At 38.1% G+C, this 25870-nt stretch overlaps 3 protein-coding genes across 3 annotated transcripts in view; 2 read left to right on the top strand and 1 right to left on the bottom strand.

The window, feature by feature from the left end:
* The window catches only part of LOC102205501 (major histocompatibility complex class I-related gene protein-like), a 12857-nt gene extending 8020 nt beyond the window's left edge, over positions 1 to 4837 (top strand). Inside the window, exons 5-8 of the mRNA XM_005751402.1 lie at positions 2244 to 2275; positions 4053 to 4246; positions 4530 to 4603; positions 4704 to 4837. Of these exons, the coding sequence (XP_005751459.1) occupies positions 2244 to 2275; positions 4053 to 4246; positions 4530 to 4603; positions 4704 to 4837 (434 nt within the window). The remainder of the gene's footprint in view (positions 1 to 2243; positions 2276 to 4052; positions 4247 to 4529; positions 4604 to 4703) is intronic.
* Positions 4838 to 6829: 1992 nt separating this feature from the next.
* LOC102205780 (major histocompatibility complex class I-related gene protein-like) lies at positions 6830 to 12304 on the bottom strand (the record flags this gene model as incomplete). Its single annotated transcript, XM_005751403.1, has 5 exons — positions 6830 to 6870; positions 7109 to 7189; positions 7748 to 8068; positions 9318 to 9596; positions 12016 to 12304. Coding segments are annotated over 5 exons (1011 nt in total), but the record flags the coding sequence as incomplete, so codon positions are not given.
* Positions 12305 to 17709: 5405 nt separating this feature from the next.
* LOC102206062 (class I histocompatibility antigen, F10 alpha chain-like) lies at positions 17710 to 23644 on the top strand. The gene is made up of 6 exons (XM_005751404.1): positions 17710 to 17758; positions 21010 to 21276; positions 21610 to 21888; positions 21976 to 22275; positions 22928 to 23035; positions 23595 to 23644. The coding sequence occupies exons 1-6, from the start codon at positions 17710 to 17712 to the stop codon at positions 23642 to 23644; spliced, it is 1053 nt and encodes a 350-aa protein (XP_005751461.1).
* Positions 23645 to 25870: the final 2226 nt, after the last annotated feature.

Genomic DNA, 25870 nt, shown 5'->3' on the forward strand with positions numbered 1-25870 from the left:
CCCCCCCTTTTTTTCCTTCAGACTGGCCTTAATTGTTTGTAGTACAGATTCAACAAGGTGCTGGTAAAATTCCTCAGAGATTTGTTTCACTATATTGACCTGATAGCATCACACAGGTGCTGTATTCAAATCCATGCAGATCCATGATACAAATATCCCATTCCAACCCATCCCAAAGGTGCTCTATTGGATCAAGACTTGGTGGATGCTATTTGAATACAGTGAACTGACTGTCATGTTCAAAATATCAGTTTGAGATCATTTAAGATTTTGCATCACCTTCTCCTGCTAGAAACATCCACACCGAGAACTGTTACCCAATGCATAGTTTCTTTTTTGGGACCATTCTCTGTGAACCGTGAAGATGGTTTTGTGGGAAAATTGATGTATATCGGAACAAACATGTCTCGTTCAGTGCCATTTAAGTTAGCTTTGTCCCCATTCTGAAACTTGGTTTGAACTTCGTTTGGCTGTTTTGACCACATCTAAATGCCTAGTGTTGAGTAGTTGCCATATGTTTGGCTGATCGTAGTGTTCAACACTCAACCTAATGAAGTGGCCAGTTGTGTATGAAACTCTTCAACATTTTAATAATCCCTGCAACAGTATTTTAGACTTTTTTTTCCAGACATGTGACATTAATGATAAATCTCTTTGAATTTCACACTTTTTGTCAGACAAAACTATAAATTTGACCAAATTTACGTAACTTTACAAAAGTTACCAACTCAACTATATTTAGTCTGTCCAAGGCCAGCCTGTAAGTGTGTTATTAGATAATAACTTAAATTTTAATTTATGGTAACTCACACTCCATGTCTCTGAAGATCTGGCTGCTCAGCTCCCAGCCTGACTGTTTCCTTGTGCTCATTGCTCCAAATTTTCCTGTCTTTTCTTTGAATGACAAACTCGTGAAATTATCTTGCAGTGTGTAGTATTTTTTTCCCCACTAACTTGCCCATTGTGATGACAGTGTTTCTTTCTACAACAGAGAACTGAAGCACACAAAGATTCAGATCGCTCATCATCTGGACGGTCTTATCATGGTTGGACAGGATTTCTCTGTGGTCCACACCTTCTTAAATATCCTCTCTATCCCTCCTTTAAAACGGCATGTCTCTATCCCAAAAGGTTGATTCTGTTCATCTGGATGAACAGAATCAACCTTTTGGGATTTACTTAGCTGGATGATTGAGCACGCACCAAGACGTCATGGCTCCATTTAAAACAAACCTTTAACGTGGTATTTGATTTGACCAGCAGGGGGAGCCAAAGTCCTATTGATCACGACAACTATTAGGAACTATCTGAATATTATTCCACCACCAATTTTCTTTATTCAAACCTGTGACTCAATAGGTTAACTTTAATATGAATACACACAAATAATATCAGAAATCAAATAGAAGTTAGTACAAGAGACAAAATGAGGCCAGAGTTTATATTTAATTTAGTGTATAGTATGTCAGAGTGATATTCGGGATCCATCTGATCTACTAAGCTGATGTCATAAAGAGAGTTCCCAACACAGCAAAAGAAAAAAAAATCTAATTTAGTGGAAATATACATATAATCTATTCCAGTGCCTCCAGTCAAGTGCTGCTTGAAGCTGTTAATATCATCTTTGAAGACCTGCTCTTTATAGTATACAGTGGGAAAGGGGACCACAGGGGACTGTCCTCTCCCCCTTCCTCTTCACCCTCTAGACTTCAGCCACTGCACAGAGACCTGCCATCTTCAGAAGTTTTCTGATGGCTCCGTGGTGGTTGGATGCATCAGCAGGGATGATGAGATAGAGTACCGGGCTGTGGTCGACTCCTTTGTCACGTGGTGTGAGCAGAATCATCTGCAGCTCAATGTGGCAAAGACCAAGGAAATGATAGTGGACTTCAGGAAGACCAGGAAACACTTGACCCGTGTTTCAATCCAGGGGGTCAGTGTTGACATTGTGGAGGACTATAAATACCTTGGAGTTCATATTGACAATAAACTGGACTGGGCTACAAACACCACAGCACTTTACAGAAAGGGCCAGAGTCGTCTCTATTTTTTGAGGCGACTGAGGTCCTTCAACATATGCCAGAAAATGCTGAGGATTTTCTATGAGTCTGTTGTGGCCAGTGCGATCCTCTATGCTGTTGCATGCTGGGGGAGCAGGCTGAGGGTCACAGATGCCAACAGCAGTCACAAGTAACGGCGTTACTAATGGCGTTACTTTTTTCAGTAACGAGTAATCTAACTAATTACTATTCCTATCGTTACAACGCTGTTACAGTTACTAACAAGAAAACACGGTCCGTTACTATTTTTCAACAAACAGACGGTTGAAGCTGTGTTCAGCTTACCGCATCTTATTTCAGTTGCATGGAAGTAGCTGTAAGTAATCTGGACACTACAGCTTTAAGCAGCTGCGCGCTCCCGCGGACGGTAATCACGATCACTGTCTAGCACAACACCTGGAGCTAAGGGGGCAAAACAATCGCATGAGTGCCTCGGTGAGTATGTGTCGTCCTCCGCTCCCCTCTTGTGTGGTGTCCCACAGGGCTCAGTTCTAGGTCCCCTCCTCTTCTCTTTATATCTGCTTCCTTGGTTCTGTACTGAGAAAGCATGGTATTCCTTTCCACTTTTATGCTGATGACTGTCAGATCTATGTCCCTCTAAAGAAAAAAGGCAGATACGTTATACAGCCATTTCTTCAGTGTCTTGATGACATTAAGGCTTGGATGTCTGTTAACTTTTTAAAATTCAATGATAAAAAGACAGAGGTGATGGTTTTTGGTAGCCCCACTGAGACCCCCAATGTGTATGTAGATTCCCTGGCCCAGTATGTTAAGCCAACTGTCACAAACCTGGGGGTCAAAGTTTGGCACTCCAAAGTTTGAGCACATTCCCCTGTTTTAGCTTCACTTCACTGGCTGCCCATTTCTTTTAGGATTCATTTTAAAATTCTTTTATTTACTTTTAAAGCTCTCCATGGCCTAGCCCCATCTTATCTCTCTGAGCTGCTACAGCCTTATACACCCACCCGCTCTCTCAGGTCAGCTGATCAGCTGCTCCTGAAGATACCCAGGACTGGGCGTAAACTTAGAGGAGATCGTGCTTTTGCTGTAGCAGCTCCAAAACTGTGGAACGAGCTTCCTTTAGAGATTAGACAGGCCAGTTCTTTATCTGTTTTTAAGTCACTCTTGAAAACGCACCTCTTTACCCTGGCCTTTGACACCACGTGAGATGTTGGGTTTTTATTTTTATTTTAGTTGTTTTTAGGTGATTCGATGCTGTTTTATCTTGTTTTTGTTTTAATATAGGGCTGTTTTAATTTTATGTTTTATGTGTTTTATTTATTTATTTTGCTGTTTTCTGTTATTCTATTGTTTTAACTTATTTTCTGTACAGCACTTTGTTCCTGTGCTGGGTATTTTAAAGTGCTTTATAAATAAAATCGGATTGGAATTGGATTGGATGAGTGCTGCTGTTTGACTGAGGAAGAATAAAGTAGTCGTGGTAAGCCAATCACATGACCACTTAAACACAAAGCAACAAGGAGACATATACCATCATCAATGGTTTCCAAACGGTGAAGGAGCTGTTTTGCAACCTCTCTTTTAGCTCCACCTACTGGTGAAATTGGCTTCTGGCAATGTTAAAACTGATGGATGGATTTAGATAATATTTATTATGTTTTCTGGTATTCTTGTGTTCACAATTTCATTAGTATATCTCAGTGTGTTTCAGGTTATATTTAGCTTAAAATAGGTCATAATGTAGCTTCATGCAGCTGCTGGAAGCTGGTGATAAAAAGTTGTATGCATTATATCATCATATACGTTACATGTTTTAAATATATCTTTGTATTTATTCTCCCATTTATTCTCCAAAGCTCTGTGAATTACCTTCTGTCTGAACAGTGCTACATAAAAGTTGACATGACTTCAGATGATGATTCTTTGGCTCTAATGACTCTGTTTTGAATATTAGGGTTTGATTTTTATTTACACATTGTTTCTTGAATTCCTTTCCTTCTTCCAGTTCTTCCCTCAGTGTCTCTCCTCCAGAAGACTCCCTCCTCTCCAGTCAGCTGCCACACGACAGGTTTCTATCCTAACAGACCCTTGATGTTCTGGAGGAAAGATGGAGAGGAGCTCCATGGAGGTGTGAATCCTGGAGAGATCCTCCCAAACAATGATGAGACCTTTCAGATGAGTGTTGATCTGAATGTTTCATCAGTCAAAACTGAAGACTGGGGAAGGTACGATTGTGTGTTTCATCTCTTTGGTGGTGAGGACATCATTGTCACCAAACTGAATAAAACTGTGATCAGAACAAACTGGGGCAAAAAAATATTTAACACTGATGAAGGTGAGAGAAAAATTTTTTTTGCCCATTTTGTGGATTGTCTGTAATGTTTTTTATTTTTTTGCCCTGTTATTTTTTCTCTCCGTGTGTGCTTCCGGATGTTTCGGGTCACCTGAGGGATCGCGACCCCGGAAGTGTTTCTGTGCTAGAGGTAGCCTGACACTCATCATCCACAGCCAGCTGCAGCAGATTACGCTCGTCAAGGGAGCTGTATTTAAGACTGTGGCTGAGCTAGGGTCGATGCTGGATCGTACACGTGACTCCCTGTCAGTTTTCTAGTAAGCCTGTAAGTGCTAGTCAGCTGTGATTGTGGAGTTTTCTAAAAGCTGCCTTTGTGTGTTTTTCCCCAGGAGGATTTGTGGGAATGAGGAAGCAGCAGGTGGCTGGTTCACAGGTAACGGAGCACAGGCACGAAGAGGAAACATGGAACGGGAGTCGGGAACATACAGGGATTTATTGGCTGTCGATCTTTGCTGCACTGTAAATAAACGCACTGTTCACCGCACAGAGTCTAGCATTTGGGTCCTCTTTTCCCCACATCCCCACGGTCTGCCACGCAGACTGTCAAGAGATGTATTCTAAGACACTTCTTCAGCTGAGAATCAGAGAGGAGAAACACAGTTTTTACTTGCAGCAAGGGCAGCCACAGAGCGCCCGCACGGGAGTGAGAGCTCAGGGACTTGCGCTCTGCCACTGCCCTGGTCTTTATTTATAGACATCAGTGGGTGTTTGTTCCTTACATTGGAATGTGGATGTTCATATGTGTGTGTGCGTGTGTGTGTGTGGTCAGAGTGTGACCCCATAAAGACTTACCTAAACCTGCTGGTCTGGAAGTTCATCTAAACAAAAGGCACTTAGACTAAGACAGACATAGCTACGTTTATCCTGCCATAAAACAATAAGAGAAGGTACGACCTCTCCCATGCTCCCAGGATGTGGGTGTGAATGCCAGAACACTCTGGAATGCACACAAAGTCTTATAGTGAACAACAGCCTAAGTCATCAAAAGGTCAACATGCAGTATTCTACCATATGCAAACTTATATTATTAAAAGATTATACTGACTACTAAGTACAATTTTCTATTGACACAGACCATGACAGTTTCAGAAGTAAATTACTGAACATTAAGCAGAGCCAAAGAAATAACTCAAGTAATAACTAAACTAATAGATAATGTATACTCCACTAATGAGAGAAAAGAAGAGAAAAACACATTTTGGTGGGCCTCATAAAAGACAATAAAGCTGTTTTTTTTAATTAATTGATCAACTTTTCAGATTTACATTATTTGATCATCATTATAGTCTTTAATAGTAAAACACTGACAGTGTATTGCATTGCAGAAGTATGTTGTTCCACGGCTGGTTTGCTTGATGTCACCCTTTATGTTTCAAGTACTCTGAGTTGAGGGTAGAGTAGGAACATATACTGAATTTCTTCATTTTCATGCTCAGCTGTCTAGTAGTGTGCATGGCTGCTGATGCCCCACCAATCTGTCAATCTCCCACTCTCCCACTCTTCCCTCAGTAATGAACAAGATTCTGAAGTAATTACGCCCCTGTCCTATGACTGTCATTCATTCCTAACCTGGAGTAGGCTCCACCCTTCTCGGACTGAGGACTATGGCCTTGGACTTTGACACATGTCAAACTCAGCCACCAGGAACCCCAGTGCAAGTCAAGGGTTGTCTCTAGCTGGTTCCAGAACCCAAGTATCCCTCAGCCTCAAGTAATAGCTCAGGCTTCTTCCCCAACAGAGAGGTGACGTTTTGTACCCAAAGCCAGTTTTGGCAACCAAAGACTGGAATGCCAAGGCCTCTGCCTTCAAACCCCACTAGAAGCTAATGGTGCCGCTCCTTCTCTGTCAGACTGCATCTGCAGGTAAGCTCATGATGCACAATTAAATAAGTTGCAGTAATTAAATATTATAATTTAATATTTAAATGACAAAACAGATCTAAAGACAGATAACAGACATGTCAGCCGAAATACCGTAACTAAGTGAATACGTAAGTTAATCCAGATCACAGATGGGTATGTTGATCGTGCTTTATAGTACCCGAACAATATATTATAAGATATTGACTGAGATTATTTGTTTACAATGATGTATTATCTGGGCAGACACTGGACGTCATACACTCCTGACTCAAGCCAACATGAAGTAATTTAGAACAGTGTTTTTGGAGAATTGACCAATCTTTTTTCTTCTTCTCTTTTTTCCAGTGATTAAAGCCTCTGACTCAAAACTTTAAAAATTGAAAAAAAAATTGAAAAAGTTTGTGAGACAGCCAACATTTGGTTCATTAAGACAACAAAAGTATTTTCGAGGCAGTTTGGATCACATGCTGTAATCACAACCCATCAAAATCCCGGGTCCAAGTTCAAAGTCTGTGACATCTTTGCTTTTAATGTGTTTAACTGCAGGTGTGTATAGCTTTCCATGTGGCGCTGTGTGGGCTGGGTTTCCAATTTCAATTCAGTGACTCATACGATTCATAGACGTCAACGGGAGCTGTAAGATCGAAAACACATAGTTATTCCACTGGTCCTATTTTGGATTTATACATATATAATAAGACTCTCTTGTACAATATTATACCACAACCTTTTTTAAATCCACAGATCAAAGTAAAATAATAACAGTTTACTTACGAGGTGCAATTTCTGTTGCCAAAATAAAAAGGAAACAAATAATTGCAGACATGTTCAGTTTGATTAAAGAAACAGTTCAGCCCGTTTTAAGCTCTCACCTTTTTTCCTTTTGTAAACAACAAATCCAGCAGCAGCAATAGCGATGAGAACAGGAACAACAACAATGATGGAGATTAATTCTGATCAGAAAAACAACAAGATGAAATACACACATGAACTCATTACTATGATATTCATTCATCATGAAATATTAAAATCACATATTGATAAGGGGGAAAAAATAAAGTATCATCTCTGTATGAAGCTATACCGATGTAAAATAATTATGATGATTATGTGGGGAAAAAAATAACATCCTACAATCTTACAGGACCAGAGTGGTCCTGAAATATTGTATTGTCAGCTAAAGAAGTTCATTGTAGGAGGCATTTATGTAAGATTTGTATGCATGCCTTTTTCTCACCCCAAAACACCCCTAAATTCATTTAGTAACAGCGCTGCAATTGTGAGGCTAAACATAAATAAACATGATTTTTTTTATTGATTAAAAACATTAAATTCCAGGATCACTGTCATGGTTGCATAGTGTAAACAGTGAATGTGAAATTTAAATAGGATTAATTTTAAGGGCAATGGAAAAAATGGTCTTTGGGATCTCCCCGAGTTTAAACACAAAAAGTGGACAAATGCCACATATATTAAAATCAAATAAAATGAATTAAATGTGTTTCTCTCACTTGTTCTGTTGTTTTCATCCCAATTTGTTCTGATTGCTGTTTTATCCAGTTTGGTTACAATGTTGTCCTCAACACCAGAGAGATGAAACACACAGTCGTATCTTTTCCAGTCTTCTGGTCTTACTGATGAAACATTCAGATTAACAGTTATCTGAAAGGTCTCATCATTGTTGGGGAGGATTTCTCTGTGGTCCACACCTTCATGAATCTCCTCTCCATCTTTCCTCCAGAACATCATGACTCTGTCAGGATAGAAACCTGTCGTGTGGCAGCTGACTGGAGAGGAGGGAGTCTTCTGGAGGAGAGACACCGAAGGAAGAACTGCAGAGAGGGAAGGTGGAAAAGAGATGCAAAGAGGTAAACAAGCGTGAATGAATGGAAGAAGTAGAGATTCAAATCCATATGATCAATGTAGAAATACAAAGATGTATTAGCTTAGCTTCTTTTAGAGTTGCCTCCAAAATACTGTTCATACACTATACCTTCAAAGTAGTTCAGGTCAATTTTGACCTGGCTGAAAATTCCCTCATATCCCTCACACATTTTGGACAACAAATCTATTATAAATCTATACATAGCCTAACATTAATACATGGCGGATCAAGCCTTAGTGCAAATTAATTTCAGCTGGTTTAGTCCCAACTGATCACCTTTAAAAAGTGTCTCATCACCAAGGTGTCCCATAAGAAACATCTCACGAAGGGTAGACTCAACGAGCTCTCAAGACCTTTGCAACCTTATTTTTGCAAATATGCTGATGGCATTGATTACAGAAGAATTTCTAAACCACTGAAGGTTCCAGTGAGCAATGATCAGAAGAGTCGTAAAAGGTCTTTCAGTAGTTATGGCGAACTACAGAAAGACCTGGAATCAAAAGGTACAACTGTTTAAAAGACAACTAGAAGTAAGGCACTCAGCTGCCATGGCCTGTATGCACGCTCACAACTCCAACATGCTTTTTCTTCATTAGTGAAGTCTGTTGAAAGTTTTCTAAACAACATTTAGGCAAGCCTTAGAATTACTGGGGGAATATATAGATCAATGAATAGCAATACACACCATACACACAGTGTTTGGAGTTGAAAGGCACAGCACATCACCCAAAAACACCATCTCAACAGTGAAGTTGGTGAAAAATCTGCTGCCATCTACCAGGATGTTGAAGATGAAAATGGGTGGATGTTTCAGTGAGACAATGATACCAAACACACAGCCAAAGAACCTCTCAGCTGTTTTCAGAGAAAGGAAATAGAGCTGCTAGAATGGCCTAGCCAATCACATGACCTGAATCCACTTAAAAATCTAAGAAAGAGCTGAAGGTCAGACTTCATATCAGAGGCCCACAGAACGTTCAGGATTTGAAGACTGTGTGGAAGAATGAGGCAAACAGAGCAATGCAAATTTCAGGCCAAAAAAAGAACAAAACAAAGAAACAAAATAACATTTAAAGAGTTAAATACAAAATTAAGCCTAAACATTTTACCATTTTCTTTTGATATCATCAGAACAATACAGTATAAACTGTATACCGTATCTGTGAAACTGCATCAGGTCATGTGATTCCTGTTACCTGTTCTCTGCAGGAAGCTGCTCCCATAGCTCCAATACCTCTTCAGCCACTCTCGACAAACCTTAGTGAGAAGGCTTTCAATGTCTTTGAGTACAATTGTGTCAGTATCCCATTCCTTTTTGATAATGGCAGCTTCTGGTTTCAGTGGGATCCATGTCAGTGTCTTAAGATCCAGTTCAAGAAAGCCTTCTCCATTATACCCATACTGTACCATACCAACCACTTCATCAGTGTTTTCATTCCATTCACATCCACCTGTTCTCTGTAATATGTGAACACCTGGAAAGATAAAGAAAAAACAACAACAACAACAACAAAACACAGGGTAAGCAAGAAACTATGATAATATTCTACATTGTATGGGCAACTTCTATTATCTGAAATTAGCACTTTACACATGATTCAAGTCAGATCATCTGCTGACTTTTTATTATTAAAGTTTGTATGATAAATCAAGATTACAAAAAAAAGATGAGGGAGTAAACTGATTAATCCCAAGAATCATCTGACAGAGTTATAGGCTATAAACCATGATAGTTTTCAAGATATCTTTTTCAAATTTTGCGTGTGTGGCAGAGGTGTGGTCCCTGGCTCAGCCGCACGGGAGGGGCCGTGCACTGAGCTCAAGGGGCGGTACCAGGGAGGTAGGAGGGAAAAGTTGAGATGATTGGTCTAATGAGGTTATGAGGGGTTTTTTTAATTTGTATGGTGAAGTTGGAGACCAGAAGGGAGAAGAGTGTGGGCACCCAGCTGGAAAGCTGGCTGACGTAGGTGCCGAAACAAGTAAAGACACATGAGTGTAAAAGTCAATAAAAACTCCAAAACCAGGCACAAGAACAGTGTGTCGGGTCGCAGTCATTTACTGCATGATCGTAGATACAAGCAAAATTTAATTTTGGTGAAAATCAGTCAAAGTCAATGTCAAACCAAATGTGAAAATCAGTGAAAACTTTTTTTTTTAATGGATTGTCTTCAAACTGCACAACAATATATTGAGGCCTTGGGGACACGAGTACTTATGTTGGCTAAGCATTTGAACTCGACCTTCATGGTTAGTGCCCAAGGTCAGACTTGAGCTTTGAAAAATATTCAAGAAACCATATTGAGTAATATATCAAATGAAAGGTTATGGACTTTATTTTTTCAATGTCCTATGACTCATATGGGTGGATTTGATCACTAGACGAACAGCAGCCTCTACAACTCTAGCTGACATCCAGCATGGTCCTTGCCCCACCTTTTTTTGCCCCCAGTTTTGCTCCAGCTTGTCATTGGAATTGAGCGTGAGTGCGTAGCCAGATTAGAAGCTATCAATTTAGTCTGATAACTGTGTGTAAATGACTCAGGACAGACCCGACACGCACATGCTTTTCAGCATCTTGCTTTTATTATCACTCACGGTTGCTTGTTTACACATTGGATGTAGGTTTTCAGCCCACAGCCACACACTCCAACAACAACCCACACTTTAAGCCGGCGACGAGTGATTGCAGATGTCATGCAAGTGCGCCTGCCTACCCTGCACCGGCGCCGCAGACCACACCCCGCCACACTCTGCTTACATACACTGTAAATATTGAGCACTTTATGGCAAGTTAGAGTGGGAAGACTTTTGTGTTTAAAATTATTTTCCCCTTCTATATTGATCAGGAGTATAGGATTGAGAATTGTCCTTTGTTTGGCCTTTATTAAGAACTTATGTTTGTTTTATTGGGGACAACTCACCTCAAAAGCAAATGAACTGCTCCTCATTATCTGAAATTATCCTGTCCTGTTGGCGCTTTCTTGGGAATAGGAAGAGTGGGGAGTTGCAAGTTACCCCTAGGCTGGGGGCATAAGTCTAACAATTTTTTAAAAAATATACATCTACATTATGCCAATCAGACAGAGCATTATGGCCACATGTTGAATATTGTGTTGGACCCTCCGTTTGCTGCCAAAACAGCAGCTGAACCATCGAGGTATGGATGCCACTAGAGCCCCGATGGTTTGCTGGTATATAACACTACACTATCCTGGTGCCAGGTGTTCCTTTTCTGTGTGGAGTTTGCAGATTCTTCCTGTGCTTACATGCTTATGTGTTTCTCCAGCTAGTCTGGCTTCTTGCCACACTCCAAAATGTATATGTGAGTTAGCTTAACTGGCGATTCTAAATTGGTTACTGGTGTGAATAGTTGTCTGTCTCTCTATTGGCCCTGTGACACCCTGTTGACTTGTCCAATGTGTACCCCGCCTCTTACCCTAAAACAGCTGGGATTAGCTCCTGACCATGAACTGGATAGGTGGAAGATAGATAAAATAACAATTTCACATTAATCATTTTTCCTTAAGTATATTCCTTGATTTATATTTCACTTGCTGGGCCCACGTCCTCATTTTAGGTTTTACAGCATTTTAGTAGGTAAAAGTGAATGCTTTGACATGAATTAAGCTGCAGTTTGGGAAAGGCCACGAAGGGGACTAGCGATGGCTCCCGGGCCTTGGCAGATCCCCATGTACTAAATAGAAGTGAAGAAGTTGAAGAATGGAGAACAAGGATGGAGGGAGGGTGGGGCACGTAAATGAGAATGATCAGTTTGCAGAACTGGGGGAACCTATATAGAGGACAGCCGGAAGGAGTGTGTTTGGAGGCGTGGTCCCGCTCCTGAAATTCCGATACATAATCTCCAATAATCTGGTTTAACACAAAATACTGCACCTTCTATTTGATGTAACAGCTGCTTTACAGTAGAAATCAAGAATCTGAAGATCTTTGGCTGATCTTCAAAACACTGTTGGGTGTACAATGCCAAGTGCTGAGTGTCATTGCTGAATATTTTTTTCATCCAGTCCTGTCTTGGTTCTAATTTCTTGTTCCTGCTGTCACAGTAAACAGCCTCAGTGCCATCAAACAATACAACACCTGCAAACTCTGAGATGTTTGGGTCTCCAGAGGATCCAGTGACAGAGTGCATCAACGAGTGTTTCACTGTGGAACAATATTTACAAAATAAGTAAATAAGTACATGAAATATACAAACATCATCAGAATTATGATTAATTCACTATAATATGTTTTATACAGTCTCCCAAAGAGAACGTTAATCTCAGGTTGGTAAACTCCTGTGGCCAAACAATGGACTCTCATGGCAGTGAAATAGTCACAAGCTTTTGTCTATCAAAACGTGTCCGTTAAAGCAAAAAAAAAATTTTCCACTTAAAAAACAACACACATGCGCACGCACACACATAAACAACTGTATCAGGCTGGTGGAGGCTGGTGGTATAGCCAGGACACTCACACCAGAGACCCAGTTCAAGTTCACTTCACTAACAACAAAATAGTTAAGGTTAAATATTAAAATTGTGTTTCGAGTTAAAATACAACATCGCCATGGTGACATGTTCTCCTTTTCTCTGGACACAGGTCACAAGCTACATGATGAAAAATAGTCTGCTTCCTGTTAAAATACATTACTTATGCTCACTATCCCGAAAAATAAAACGTGTCCAGCTTGGGCCAAAAGACAATCGAGAACAACAATCAGAGATATTTTTGGTCCATGATAAATATTTAAGACTTACCATTAAATAATAAAACATTTGTCATAAAATATCGATTTTCTTCATGTACTGTTTTAAGCTTTCAATAAATTGCAAAGATTTCGAGAAAGATTGCATTTAGGTCTTTTCGGTTTGTGAATAATAAATGATCGAGAATGAGCTATGCAGAAAAACAATGTCAGCAACTAAAACCAATAGTCTAATAGTCAATAGTCTGCCAAAAAATATTACAGATATGTAGCTTTTGAAATCTTCTCTAACGGGGTAAATCTGATATAAAACTTTGTGCAGTTTTATGCTCCATTATCAAAATATTTCTAATTATATATCACCTATATATCACCTCATTAAGAAAAGTAAAACTTTTAAGCATAACTGATAAAACCCGATTTTGTCTGTCTCCTGTTTATATCCTCTTTATTATTGTAGTGACGCATTTAAAAGAGAGAGAAATAGAGGGGGGCTGTTGTTGGAGTTCAAAGTCTTTCTTACCTGCAAATAAACCATGGTAGAAGAGAGGCAACAAAAGTAATATCATCTTCTCTTTATGATTAAAGCTGTCGGACCAAGAAACCATGAAAATCTGGAGGCCTTGAAAATCCGAAAGAGTACAAATATCAGATTCCTGCCCCTCCCACATGCGTTGAAGTTCTGCCTCCAAAGTAAGCGATTAATGCTGTGCCATGACTTAACCCTCTACAGCATAGCGTTGCCCTGAGGCAACAAACCACATTTTCATGCCTTACGGTGGCCCTTCAAAAAAAAACAACTTTTTTTTTTCAAATAATGCTACCAGACACATCTCTTTCCGATAAAATGATGGGTTGAAGGTGGTGTGACTTTCATTTTGGTGGGGGAGGACCCCTTTCTGCAAGCTGCATTACATGAGGTACATCTCCATTAAGAGTCAAGATAAAGATCACTATTTTACATGTTTATAGTGAAATAAATGTATATTAAAAAATACTTGCATGTGCATGAATATGTTAGGAAGCATATTTGATTGTTTGTGCTACTTTTGTAAATTTATTTATACAGTAAAACTGTTAATTTTTATTCGTTGCCTAAAGGCAACACTGCGCAGTTAGCCCAATTTTTTTCAGGCAATATAATGCATTTGGATATGTGTGTAGAGATGTGTTTGTGTGCATTTATATGATCATAGTCAATGTTTTTTACTTTACAATCTACTCATAATTACAGGACATGGATGTAAATACCTTTTATGGAAGGAAACCAAGGGAATGTGCACTTTCTGTCCTCAGAAAGTGAGGACAGTGAGCTTTCAGGGAGTGACATTGAAGTAGAGGAGTGGATCCCTGAATGAGGTTTGCGGGACACTTAGGAGCTCAGGGGTCAGTTGGTAAAGTAACTGTGTGTGTTAGTGCCCACATAGCAAGCAGGTCTGGCCAGGATCTGGTATCAAGTCGGCACTGCTGGCCGACTTCTGGCAAAACGTATGTCATCCAGATATAGGCCAGGCTTGGCATGGATGGCACTGTCTATGTGATGGCATGCCATATCTGGCTTGATTGTGGCTTGGTTTATGTGGCCCAGGCCCACAGAAAACAGGTCTGGCCCAGATCTGGCATCAAGCTGGCACTTCTGACTGACTGGTGTTTTGGCAGAGTGTATGCCAACCAGATGTGTGCCAGGTCTGGCAATGACGCCACTGTTTATGCGATGGCATGCCATATCTCAGGTGGTAGAGTAGGTTACAAACTGATAGGAAGGTTAGTGGTTCGATCCCTGGCTCCTCCAGTCTGCATGTCAAGAGTGTGAATGTGTATGAATGTAGTTAGAAAGCACTCAGTTAAGCAAAAGTGGGTGGATGTGGCACGTTGTATAGAGCAGTTTGAGTAATCTGGGAGAGTAGAAAAGCGCTATATAAAAATCAGTCCATTCACTGTCTGAACAGAGTTTCGGCATGTTACTTTTGCACTGTTTTGCATGTTCTGGCACATGTTGTTATTACATGGCTTGATTAAGGTACACATTAGGCTGACATCTGGGGCCAGAGCTGAAACCGTTCTGGGCCAGCACAGGGCCAGCAGTGTGTCTACAACTGCCCTTAATTGCACTCACCTGTCATATGTTATATAAGGACTGCATTCGCCTATAGTTCACTCTTTCTTCACTCCCACACGGGGCGGCAGCGGAAGTGAGGTTCTGTTTACATCTTGTGATTTTGTATTGTTTAAGGTAATGAGTAACTTAAATCTCTTTGTTTCTTTTCAGCGTTAGCAGTCCATGTGTGTCTTTCCTTACTGATTCTTTAAATAAAAGGAGAATCTTGTAAATGCTTGATGACTGTTTAATCTCATTCTAATCGAATGAGCCCATGATGGTAACAACTTCAAATCTCTGAACCTTCCTTCTCAACAGGGGACTAAAAACAAAAAGTCTAAACATTACACATATAGCATGACATATCTGGAAAAAATCCAAAACAAATCATCATTATTGATCATTCACCATCCATTTGTGGTTTTCCTGCCAGCTGTAGGTGGGCTTATTTTGGGCCGTTTCTGAGGGTAAGAGCAAATATATTTTTTTTAGATTGGAGGACTTATTTCATCAGAGTTGATCTGGTGGGTGATGGTTTGAATCTTGCACAGTTTCAAGTCCAGTCCATCAGATTTTCAATGTCTGATCATCCTGGAGCGTTAACAATTCAGAAAGGATGAAGTTATTTGTGTAGCTTCTCTTCTGCCCTGCTTTATTTGCAGGTAAGAAAAACCATTTAATCAAATCTGTAAACAGCAGCATATTTGTTTTGCTTTTGTAGGTAATTCATAGACTAAATATCAATGCTCATTTATTCATTTTATGAGCATATAAAACAGGATTCAGACAAATATATGTTTTACCATGTGTATGACTTTGGAATTTTATTGGTGTCACAACTCTTTTTCATTGCTATCATAAATTATACAGATGTAAAGGTTTGGTGTAAACAGTGTGAAAGGAGTCAGGTTTTTCCTATATAAAAGGTTCAAATCAGATAAATCTGTTTTGAACCTTTAAGTTTTAAGATGATTATTTTCAATATTTTTGTCGTTCAGAGAAGGGAAAACTTTTATTTTCTTTACTCACACAGGTTTATTATTTACCTATCAGTTAATCAGAGTCCAGTGGAAGCAAATATGCTGTGAAGGTGGTTTAGCTCAGCATCCAATCACATTCACATGCCCTCTGATCACAGCAGTGTGTAATATTTGATTGTGATTTATCAGTTCACAAGGAACTAAATACTAACAATTCAGTCAGATGCTTCAGTGATAAAGCGATGAGGTACTATGTAGAGCGTTTTGTATCAATACTTCAGCATGCAAAAGAAGAATGACTAAGGTATCAACTGAGTATTAATTGTAATCACAGAGTCACATACATCAACTATCAGGTGCTTTCTAATTTGTTCCTCGCATTGCAGGTGTGGCATTTTTTTTATTTCAAAATTAAGAAATTTGTGAAATCTCAAATGGGGAAACACTGTATTTAGGTTTTTTTTTTTTTTTTTTTTTTTTTTTTTGTGTTTTAATCCATACTGGGAAATTTAACATAGGTCCAAACACCCACAGTCTGAAATAAGTCTAAGTCTCAGAGCTACAGTGAAGTGACTGTATTACAGTAGACTGAAGATCGTACAGAAAATGATCATGTCTTCTATCTCTAATATCTGCATCTATGACATGGATGAGTAAAGAGGTGCAGGTTAACAACAGGAGTTGTTATACTCTTGTCTGGTAACCAGACAAGAGTATAACAACAATTGTCCCTGGGTTTCTGTTAGGAGTTTTCACTTCTCTGTTTTCTTGTGGTATGTACTGTCCTTTGATTTTCCACAGTCTGTATCCTCAATGATAAAAGAGAAAGAAAAAAGAAAATCACCAGATTCTTCCAGTAGTTGGTGACAATTTTCTTGTCATTGTTGTATTATTGTTGCATTTCCCAAATCATTAAAATAACCCCTCATAGTTCACATTAAATTCTCAGTGCATTCTTCTTCAGGGTCACTCATATGTGCAAACATTCATCTAAAACGATGTCATATTTTAATCAGACTCAATAAGATCAATGATTGCATCATACAAACTAAATAAATAATTCAATAATTAAAAAATAATCATGTTTTGCTTAAGTGAATTTCTCAATGAGCTTTATGATGATGTAGCTGTAATCACATTTAAAATTGTCTAATATTCTTCATGAAATACAAAAATGTGTCTTTAAGCATTTAATATATTTTATGTTTTTCTGTTTTGAATACAATAAAATTAGAAAATCATTGCATTCCGTTTTAATTTAGGTTTAAGACAGCATTTGTTTTAAATAGGGGTTGCATCTACTAGGCTATTATTATTTTAGATGAGTCAAAATCAAGTTAACCCTCTCAGGCTCAAATTAAGTTTTTGTTGCTAATGCACAAAATAATACCTGCAGTGGTACTTCTGAGTAAAAAAAACCCTCATAAAATATGTATGTGGGGTAATCAGGTTGTTAACTGTTAAAGGTTAACTGTTGCAAATCTGCAACGCCTGCCTTGAGAGGGTTAAAAAAATTTTTATATGCAAAGCATTAAAGTTGATAAAAAATAAATTAGTTTTGATACTTTAACATAAAGCTTTCATTTTTAATAAAGCACAAGTGTTTTGTAAGGGGAGTCGTGGGCGGCTCTTGACCCCGAGTCATAATCTTGATCGCAGTCTCTAGGACAGGATGTTATGTTTCACATGCACTTCGGCACAATGCATAAATGCTTCCTCTTTCAAGTGAATTAATCCCAGAGCTAAATTAGAACAATAGCTCACTGCTTTGGTCCTATATGTATAATCCAACTAAAGTTATGATGGGAAGGTTCTTATTGTTGCTTTTCCTCTGTCACTTTTCATCATCAGGTAAGATTCTTCATATTTTCTTTGGATACTTGCACTAGGTCTGTCTTCAGTTTCACTTTTACAACTAAATGAAAATATGTTTTAATGAGAGGAGAGAGAGATCGTGTACAGTTGTATGTTTTACATTTGCTTCCATACATCACAGACCACAAATCAACTTTTGAAAAAAGAAAAAAAAGAAGATAAATAGCGATGTCGACAGATTAATGTGCTGTCATATCCACTTTATATTATACAAGCCGTTTTCAGCAGCTAACTGGGAACTGGGACAGCCAGACTTTAAATACAGGCTTTTTACTTTTTTGTAATTAATAATAATATATCAATTAAAAAAAAATCTCTTCTCCAACAGAAATCTTGTCTTCAGAATAGGCTGTAGTTTGTGGATCATTCCTCACCGCCCGCTCAAATTGCGCTAGAGTAGTAGAGTAGAGCAATAACAGGTGTAATCCAAATCCATCATTACATATTCAGAGGGTGGACCCTCCTTTCTCTGTCATTATTATTTGTGTATATTGTAGCGTTCCTCCGACAGAAGACAGAGACAATCGGTATTCCGTTTACTGGCTGTTTATTAAGAACAGTAACACTTGTGGCCATGGCCAATGCCAAAACAACAGGGAAAACGCTCTCTCTGGAATCAAAACAAACCCCCACCCTTTCACTTCCCCAACTCACACTTCACACAGGCTGAAGAACAGTTAAAGTATGTTTTCTGTTGTCTTTGTGCTTGGTGGAAATGTGCGTGTACACGCTACCTTGCTCTGACAGCACAGACGTCCACCTTTGCTTTTTTAGAGATGCAGCTCTGCTTTTTATTCTGGTGTGTGTGTGTGTGTGTGTGTTTTAAACATATAAACACAGTAACAGGAGAGTTTGCAGAGTGAGGCTCAGGAGGTGAGTTGAAGGCTGTCCACTTAATACGTTAGAAACAGTTTGTTATTTTATTTTCCTTTTTGGCTAAAAGAAAAGCAAAAGCACTATTATTTAACTCAGGAATGAAAGGTCAAAAACTACATTTGAGTCAAGTGAGCTACTGTCAGTCTAGCTGGTGTACTATTGTGGGGTAGAGGGATAGTTAAAGGAACTGAGATAGTCTGTTTTCCCACAGGATGTAAAATAAATGGAAATATTAAAAGTTATTCTGACGCTACTGATGTTGTTGTCTAAGGTTTTCTGTGTTGTATAAGTCAAAATTGGCGGTTTCAATGAAAGTTTTAGCCGACTGGTCTCAGGCCTTGTACAGTATGAGCAGAAGCAGGTGGAGATAACAGCACATAGACATAGCACTCATTATTATAATATAATGACAGTATTAGAGCTGCAACATTATGAATACTTTCTATGTATGAACAACATTATCACACTGAAAGATCATTATTTGAAAATATGTTTTTATCAATGTTAACATTCTAAATATGACAATAATTCATCTGAGTGATGCCCCACACCTTCTTCAAATCAACAATTGATGTCAAACGTTTGTGCTGCAAAAACCTTGGTTTTTGGTGCTATCATTTTAAATATTCTGGAGGTCATCCAAGGCCAAGCAGCCCCTTTCTTTACAGTGAAAAGGCAGTGAAACATACACCAGTATTGGATTTTTTTTTTTTATCATGATCACACTCTTTAAAAGTAAAAATCTAGGTTAACTTTTAATAGTTAAAATAAACTATGCATTCTGACATTTTATTAATATCTTTAAAACAAAATCATCACAAACAAAAATTTTTGCAGCACACACTTAGCACAAACGTTTGACATCAATTTTGTTTGATTTGACGAAGGTGGGGGAGCCACCTTCACTCATATCATTACTCCACAAATAGCTAAGTTGTCTAGCTAGCCTTACAGAAATTGAATGTTTTGGGGCTATTCACATAATGTTCCCAAAAGATTCTCTTAAGGTCAAAACTTTCAAGGACCCTCCTAAAAAAACAACCTTTAGGGAATATACCCTGAAGATTGAAGGATATTGTTTGTGTGGAAATCATGCTAACCTGGTTACTTAATAAACAATCAATTCTTAATGAAATAAGTTAATATGAGGGTAAGCACAAGCCTTCAGCAGCCAGTTTGAATGGAATGATAAGACACATTTGCTCATTTTGTACTTTATGATGCCACAATGTTACATTATACTGAACATGTCATCAAATCAAATCAAATCAAATCACTTTTATTGTCACATCACATGTGCAGGCACACTGGCACAGCACATGTGAGTGAAATTCTTGTGTGCGAGCCCCAAAAGCAACAGAGATGTGCAAAACACAACAACACAAATGAGCAAAATACAAGAATGGCCAACCTGAAACTAATAAATATATGTACAATATATAATAGTGTATGCATTTCTGGATGTGTATACTAAATGTTTTTCTACGTGTGTGTGTGTGTGTGTGTCATCTATGTGTATATTTCCCAAACTATCCGAAGGTCTTAAACAGCTGACAGGTGGGTAAAATGTTGACTTGTGGTTTGTACGAGTCCAGTCAGAGCACTGTTGTTTTCCCACCCATCCATTTTCTTCTCTTTATCCAGTTTAGGGTAGCATTTGAACTGGAGCCTATCCCAGGTGCCCATTTAAACTTTACTAGATATTTGGATGGATGGATGGATGGATAATTTGTACAGATACACATGTACATTTCCATGAACTGGATGTAATTTTTTTTTTAGCAAGGTCTTTGAACTTGTCATGCTGTAAGAAATGCTTGTCAGCAGTTTTGGCTTCTTCCTGTGGATGCAACATCTGGACTATAGAGAGTGGAAGATGGAAATTGGACATTTGTTTAAAGACTAAACACTAAGCTATTTACGCTTATACATAAAAATCCTGTCTTATTGGTTGCATGGTGAACAATTAGAAGAACTGCTTTGTTGCCCTTAATCCCACCATTATAAACCCAGGGAGAGTTACTTTAGGCTCCACGAACAATACAGTAACTGAGTAATTTGAGATGTATCTGAGAAAGCAGTTTTTTCTCAGTGTTTCTGTTGAGAATGTTTATTTCTCATTAGTTCTAATTGACAAATGCATTCAGGTTTCATTGAAGATGTACACCAAACAGCATTAGCATATTATCTGTGATCTCAGTTAAACCTTTATTTTGGAAAGGATTTTTTAGAAGTTACTTAAAGAGTTAATGACAAAATATATAAATCTTTAAATATAATGCTGAGTAGTTAAAGAAAGTTGTCTATATAACAGCAATGCCATCTAATTCAGAGTCTCATCATTGTTACAGTGAAACACTCCTTGCAGTATTTCTTCACTCAAACAACTGGAGTCCAGAGCATCCCTGAGTTTGTGGCTGTTGCCCTTTTTGATGGAGTTCAGGGAGGTTACTATGATAGCAGCACAAGAAGAGCAGAACCCAAAACAGAATGGATTAAAAAGCTCATGCAGGATGATCCTCAGCACCTGCAGTGGTACGCTGATCAATCTTTGCACACCAATGAGGTTTTCAAACATTACATTGGGAGTTTAAGGCAACGTTTCAACCAAACTGGAGGTATGGTTTTGTCTAAACTGTTACTGCTGAAAATATTTGTACTCATCCTGATTTGGTTTAAAATAGAAAACTAAAAGTTTTTTTTAATTAGGTTAGATATAGAATGTAAAGTATGATGATGAGATCTGCTACTTTACTCAGAAAAATGAAAAAAAAAAAAAAGAACAGTGAAAGAAGCAGAGAAAAAATGTGAACCTTCCACAGTGACCACAAGATAATAGACTGATTTTTGGGCCAGTAACTCACACCAAGAGTACTGTCCCTCTGTTTTTGTGTCTGTAATGCTGACATCTTGCTGGTTTCATGCAATATTTTCTGGCTGGCTTTTTACAGGTGTTCATATTTTGCAGAGTATGAATGGCTGTGAATGGGATGATGAGACTGGAGAGGTTAATGGCTTCATTCAGTACGGTTATGATGGAGAAGATTTTATAGCATTGGACCTGCAGAAACTGACATGGATCACTGCAAAACCACAGGCTGTCATCACCAAACTGAGATGGGATACTGAAAAAACTCGATTAGAACACAATAAAGAACTTTTCATCCATAAATGCCCTGAGCTTTTAAAGAAGTATTTGCAGTATGGGAGGATCTTTTTGCAGACAGCAGGTAGAATTACAGAATCTGATGTAGAAAAAAATAGAAAATTTATATTGCAATTTAAAGACAACGTAGCAACTTCCTATCTCTTTTCAGTCCTACCTTCAGTGTTTCTCCTCCAGAAGTCGTCCTCCTCTCCAGTCAGCTGCCATGCTACAGGTTTCTATCCTCACAGCGCCGTGATGTTCTGGAGGAAAGATGGAGAGGAGATTCATGAAGGTGTGCATCACACAGAGAGCCTCCCCAACAATGATGGGACCTTCCAGATGAGTGTTGATTTGAAACTTTCAGTCACACCTGAAGACTGGCAGAGGTACGACTGCGTGTTTCAGCTCTCTGGTGTGAACGAGGACATCATCACCAAACTGGACAAAGCAGTGATCAAGACAAACTGGGGTAAGACTGGATCCTGCGACGGTTATGAATCATTTTTACAGAGTAGTTAGGTGAGTACTCACATGTGAGTTGGTGCACCAACCCTCTGCATGTACTCTTTTACTACATCCACAGATCCTCTCTGTGGTCTTTCTCTTTTCCTCTTGACTGCCTGGTCCATCTTTAACAACTTTAACAAGCTATGTTTTTCACAAATAGAATTACATATACTATCATGTATTATCATGTTTTTATAATGGTGTAAAGGTTTTACATTAAATTATTACATTTCTTGAGGCGATGTTGGATAAGCTGACCTTTGCCACATTTATATTCACCAATCCAATCAAACAATACTTTTAGCAGTTGATAAAGAACTAATTAATAACAAATCAGTAAGATGCTTCACTGAAAAGGGAACATAAATAGCAGAGAACGGAAGTAAGTAAAACGTAATGAAATACTATATGTAGTGTTTTTTATCTTCAGTGTGCACAAGACGAATGTCTAATGATGGTGTATTAACTGAGTATTAATGGTTTTGTGTCGCCTCTTGTTTCAATCAGAGATGTCAGCTGCATTAACTATCAGGTCCTTACTGAGTCTTTCCTCACTTGTTCTTTAGTTCATTTGTGCTCTGTGTTATAAAGTGTTTCCACATTTTGTTCAACAGAGAAGCCCGTTGACATCAGAGCCACAGTGGTTGTTCTAGCAATTGTCCTCATTGCAGCTGTTGCAGTTGGGGCAGCTGTGGTGTTTGTCGCTTACAAAAGAAAGAAAGGTGAGAGATCTGTAGGGGAAATGTTGATTTTAATTTTTGAATTTGTGTTTTAATCAATACTGACAAATTTCACATTAAACTGAAACACTCACAGTCTGAAATAAGTCTCAGAGCCAAAGTGAAATTATTATATTATAGTAAACTGATGATGTGAGAAGCATCAGTGTAATAGATAATTACAGAGCTGCTGATCTTCATAGCTGTGCAGAACACCATTTCTCTACCTGTGAACTACATTTGAGGAAAAGAGTTTGCTCATGTGGAACAGCGTAGAACATACTCCTGCAGGCATTTAGAACATAAAGCACACTTATAATCTCATCACTACTCTCTAAAAACATTAAGCATCACAGGAACTCTTGTTTTTATTATGTTGTGTTATTGTATTTTATGCTGTTGTATTCATGGCTTCTTGATAATGGGACTTCCCTATTCATATTTCTGCTTGCCTGACTCTTTGTTGCACGTTTATCTAGAGAGTTGGAGCGTGTTTTCTAACAGAAATCAACATTCACTGTACATTATAGAAAATTTTAGTTTTATCTTTTTGTTCTTACAGCTCCTGACAATGTCTCTGAACAGTCTGAGAGACTAAATCCACAAACATGACCATCATTCAAGCTGTTCTGTGCTCCACTCTCTGTATGAGTTTAGTCTGGCTGTTTCAGTTCTTCCACAGTTTGAGGTTTTACATGTTATATGCAGTAATGATTAAAATTCCCAGCAGGTAACATAATAACATCTTATAGAAGCTTTTTGTTGTTTATTTGTTGTTTATTTTAATGGCATAGACTGCAAAAATATACCTCAAATGAAGCTCAAAGATTGATATAGAATCACTTCAAAAACATAATTTATCTTGGTTCATTTACATTTAGGATTGTAACCTCTTCTGAAATGTTTATGTATTGCTCCCCTTTATTAAATCTTTTGCATAATAAGTAATTCACTACCCAAATAATCTTTTCATCTAATAAATGAATAATTAAACACTTAGAAACACTTCCTATTCAGTTTTCATGACATTATTCTTCTTTCTCTATGTCTTTCACACATAAACCAGAAGAACTCTTTGACAGCTGGGCACCATGTGCTGAAACACGTGTACTACGACCTGATTACGATGTTATGTGATTACATATGGAAAGAAGTATTTCTCAAGAGTGTTACAAATGTGTATGTGTAGTCCTTTAACTTTTTACTTTTACCTAAAACAAACAAACCAATCAAAAAACAATATTTTCAATATTATTAACAATATAAAAAATTGCTATAATTCCTTTATCATAATAACACTTAGCTTAACTGCATTTCATTCCTTTAACACTCTGTATTATCTGTTATTTACTCTCCAAAACTATATTTCCTTTTTTGTGCTGTAAAAATGCTTCTATGCTATAAGGCTCTTTTTATTAATAAAGTTTAATTGAAAAACAAAGTTCACTCTGAGCTGCTCTGTGTGTGTTTCTTTCAAAGAGAGAGAGACTCACAGAGAGGGAAGTAATGACATCAAAATTGAATTTAACTGAAAGAGTTTTGAAATGGTAACTTTTAGGATAACCTTAATATACCTTTTTTTTTAAGTATACCTGTAAAGTTCAGTTCTGGGTTTCAGTTCTAATCATCATGTCAGAAAAGATCAACTTCAAATCATTTAACGGTCACCAGCTGACCCCACCATTAAAAAAATAAGTCTGTTAAAATGAAAATAAAAGTAACAGTCACAGTTGAAGGGTTATCTTTTACACCACAGTTACTGTTGATCCAAGGGCGTAGATTTGGTTTTGGCATTGGTGGGGATGGATGATTCAACCACTGAACCCTGCCCCGTTCCTTTTTATTTTTCCTTTTTGTCTTTGCTTCTTGATAAAAAAAAAAGAGAGAGAGAAATATACTTGCCTACATATGCTATTCTACATGCTTTTAAACCATTTAAAATTACAATTCATAGTTTTATATGTGAATTATATAATGTTAAATTACTATTAAACAAATGACTGACTAAGTATTTTAGACTTTAGTTTACTTCAGCCATATTCCACATAAATCAGGTATCATACAAAAATAAAAATAGCCTCAAATACAGTCATGACAATAAAAGAATATGACTTTAAGGACATAACAACATTAGTTCAGTTATACTACACCAACATCTCTTATACATTAGTACTAAGGGAACACTGAATGACCTGCTGGTTTTTGTCCATAAAACTACTCATCTAAGATTACCACAAAAGATCTCTCAGCAAAATTATGCAACATTTTAGGCACTATTGCCCCTATCAACTCAGTGAGCTGGGATGTTTTATTCTAAACATGAACTACTGTTACAGAAACAGACATGAACTACTGGTGCCCCACACAACACCTCAATGTCCACTATGTGAAGGAGCCAAACACATGCCTTTTCCTCTCGTTAACTGAGATAAACTGCTGGCATATTGGTTTTACATCTATACTGTCCAGTCTCTCCTGGTGGACATGGCATACAGCAGCATTGTTTAATCTCATTTCAGTCATTGTTGACCTTAGCTATCTTTTTAGTCTTCTGAGAGCACTGAAACTTCTTTCAGCCTCAGTACATGCGTTTTATCCTCAGATTAAAATTATTATTCTGTGCTTGATGTGCCTCACCTTTGGCCCTGGCTCTTCCCCTCTGACTGCACTAGGACATATTGCTATCTGATAAAATAACACATTGATTCGTGCCATATAAAAAGTGAGACATGTCAATTCAGATTCTTTGTCAAATATACACTAATGAAACAATTTACATCAGCAGCCTAACAATTGTCATTATAATAAATACTCGTTAATCTATAGCACCAAATCATC

The sequence above is a fragment of the Pundamilia nyererei genome, unplaced genomic scaffold, assembly GCF_000239375.1.
Source record: "Pundamilia nyererei isolate P.nyererei 1_Seehausen unplaced genomic scaffold, PunNye1.0 scaffold00309, whole genome shotgun sequence".
NCBI lineage: Eukaryota > Metazoa > Chordata > Actinopteri > Cichliformes > Cichlidae > Pundamilia > Pundamilia nyererei.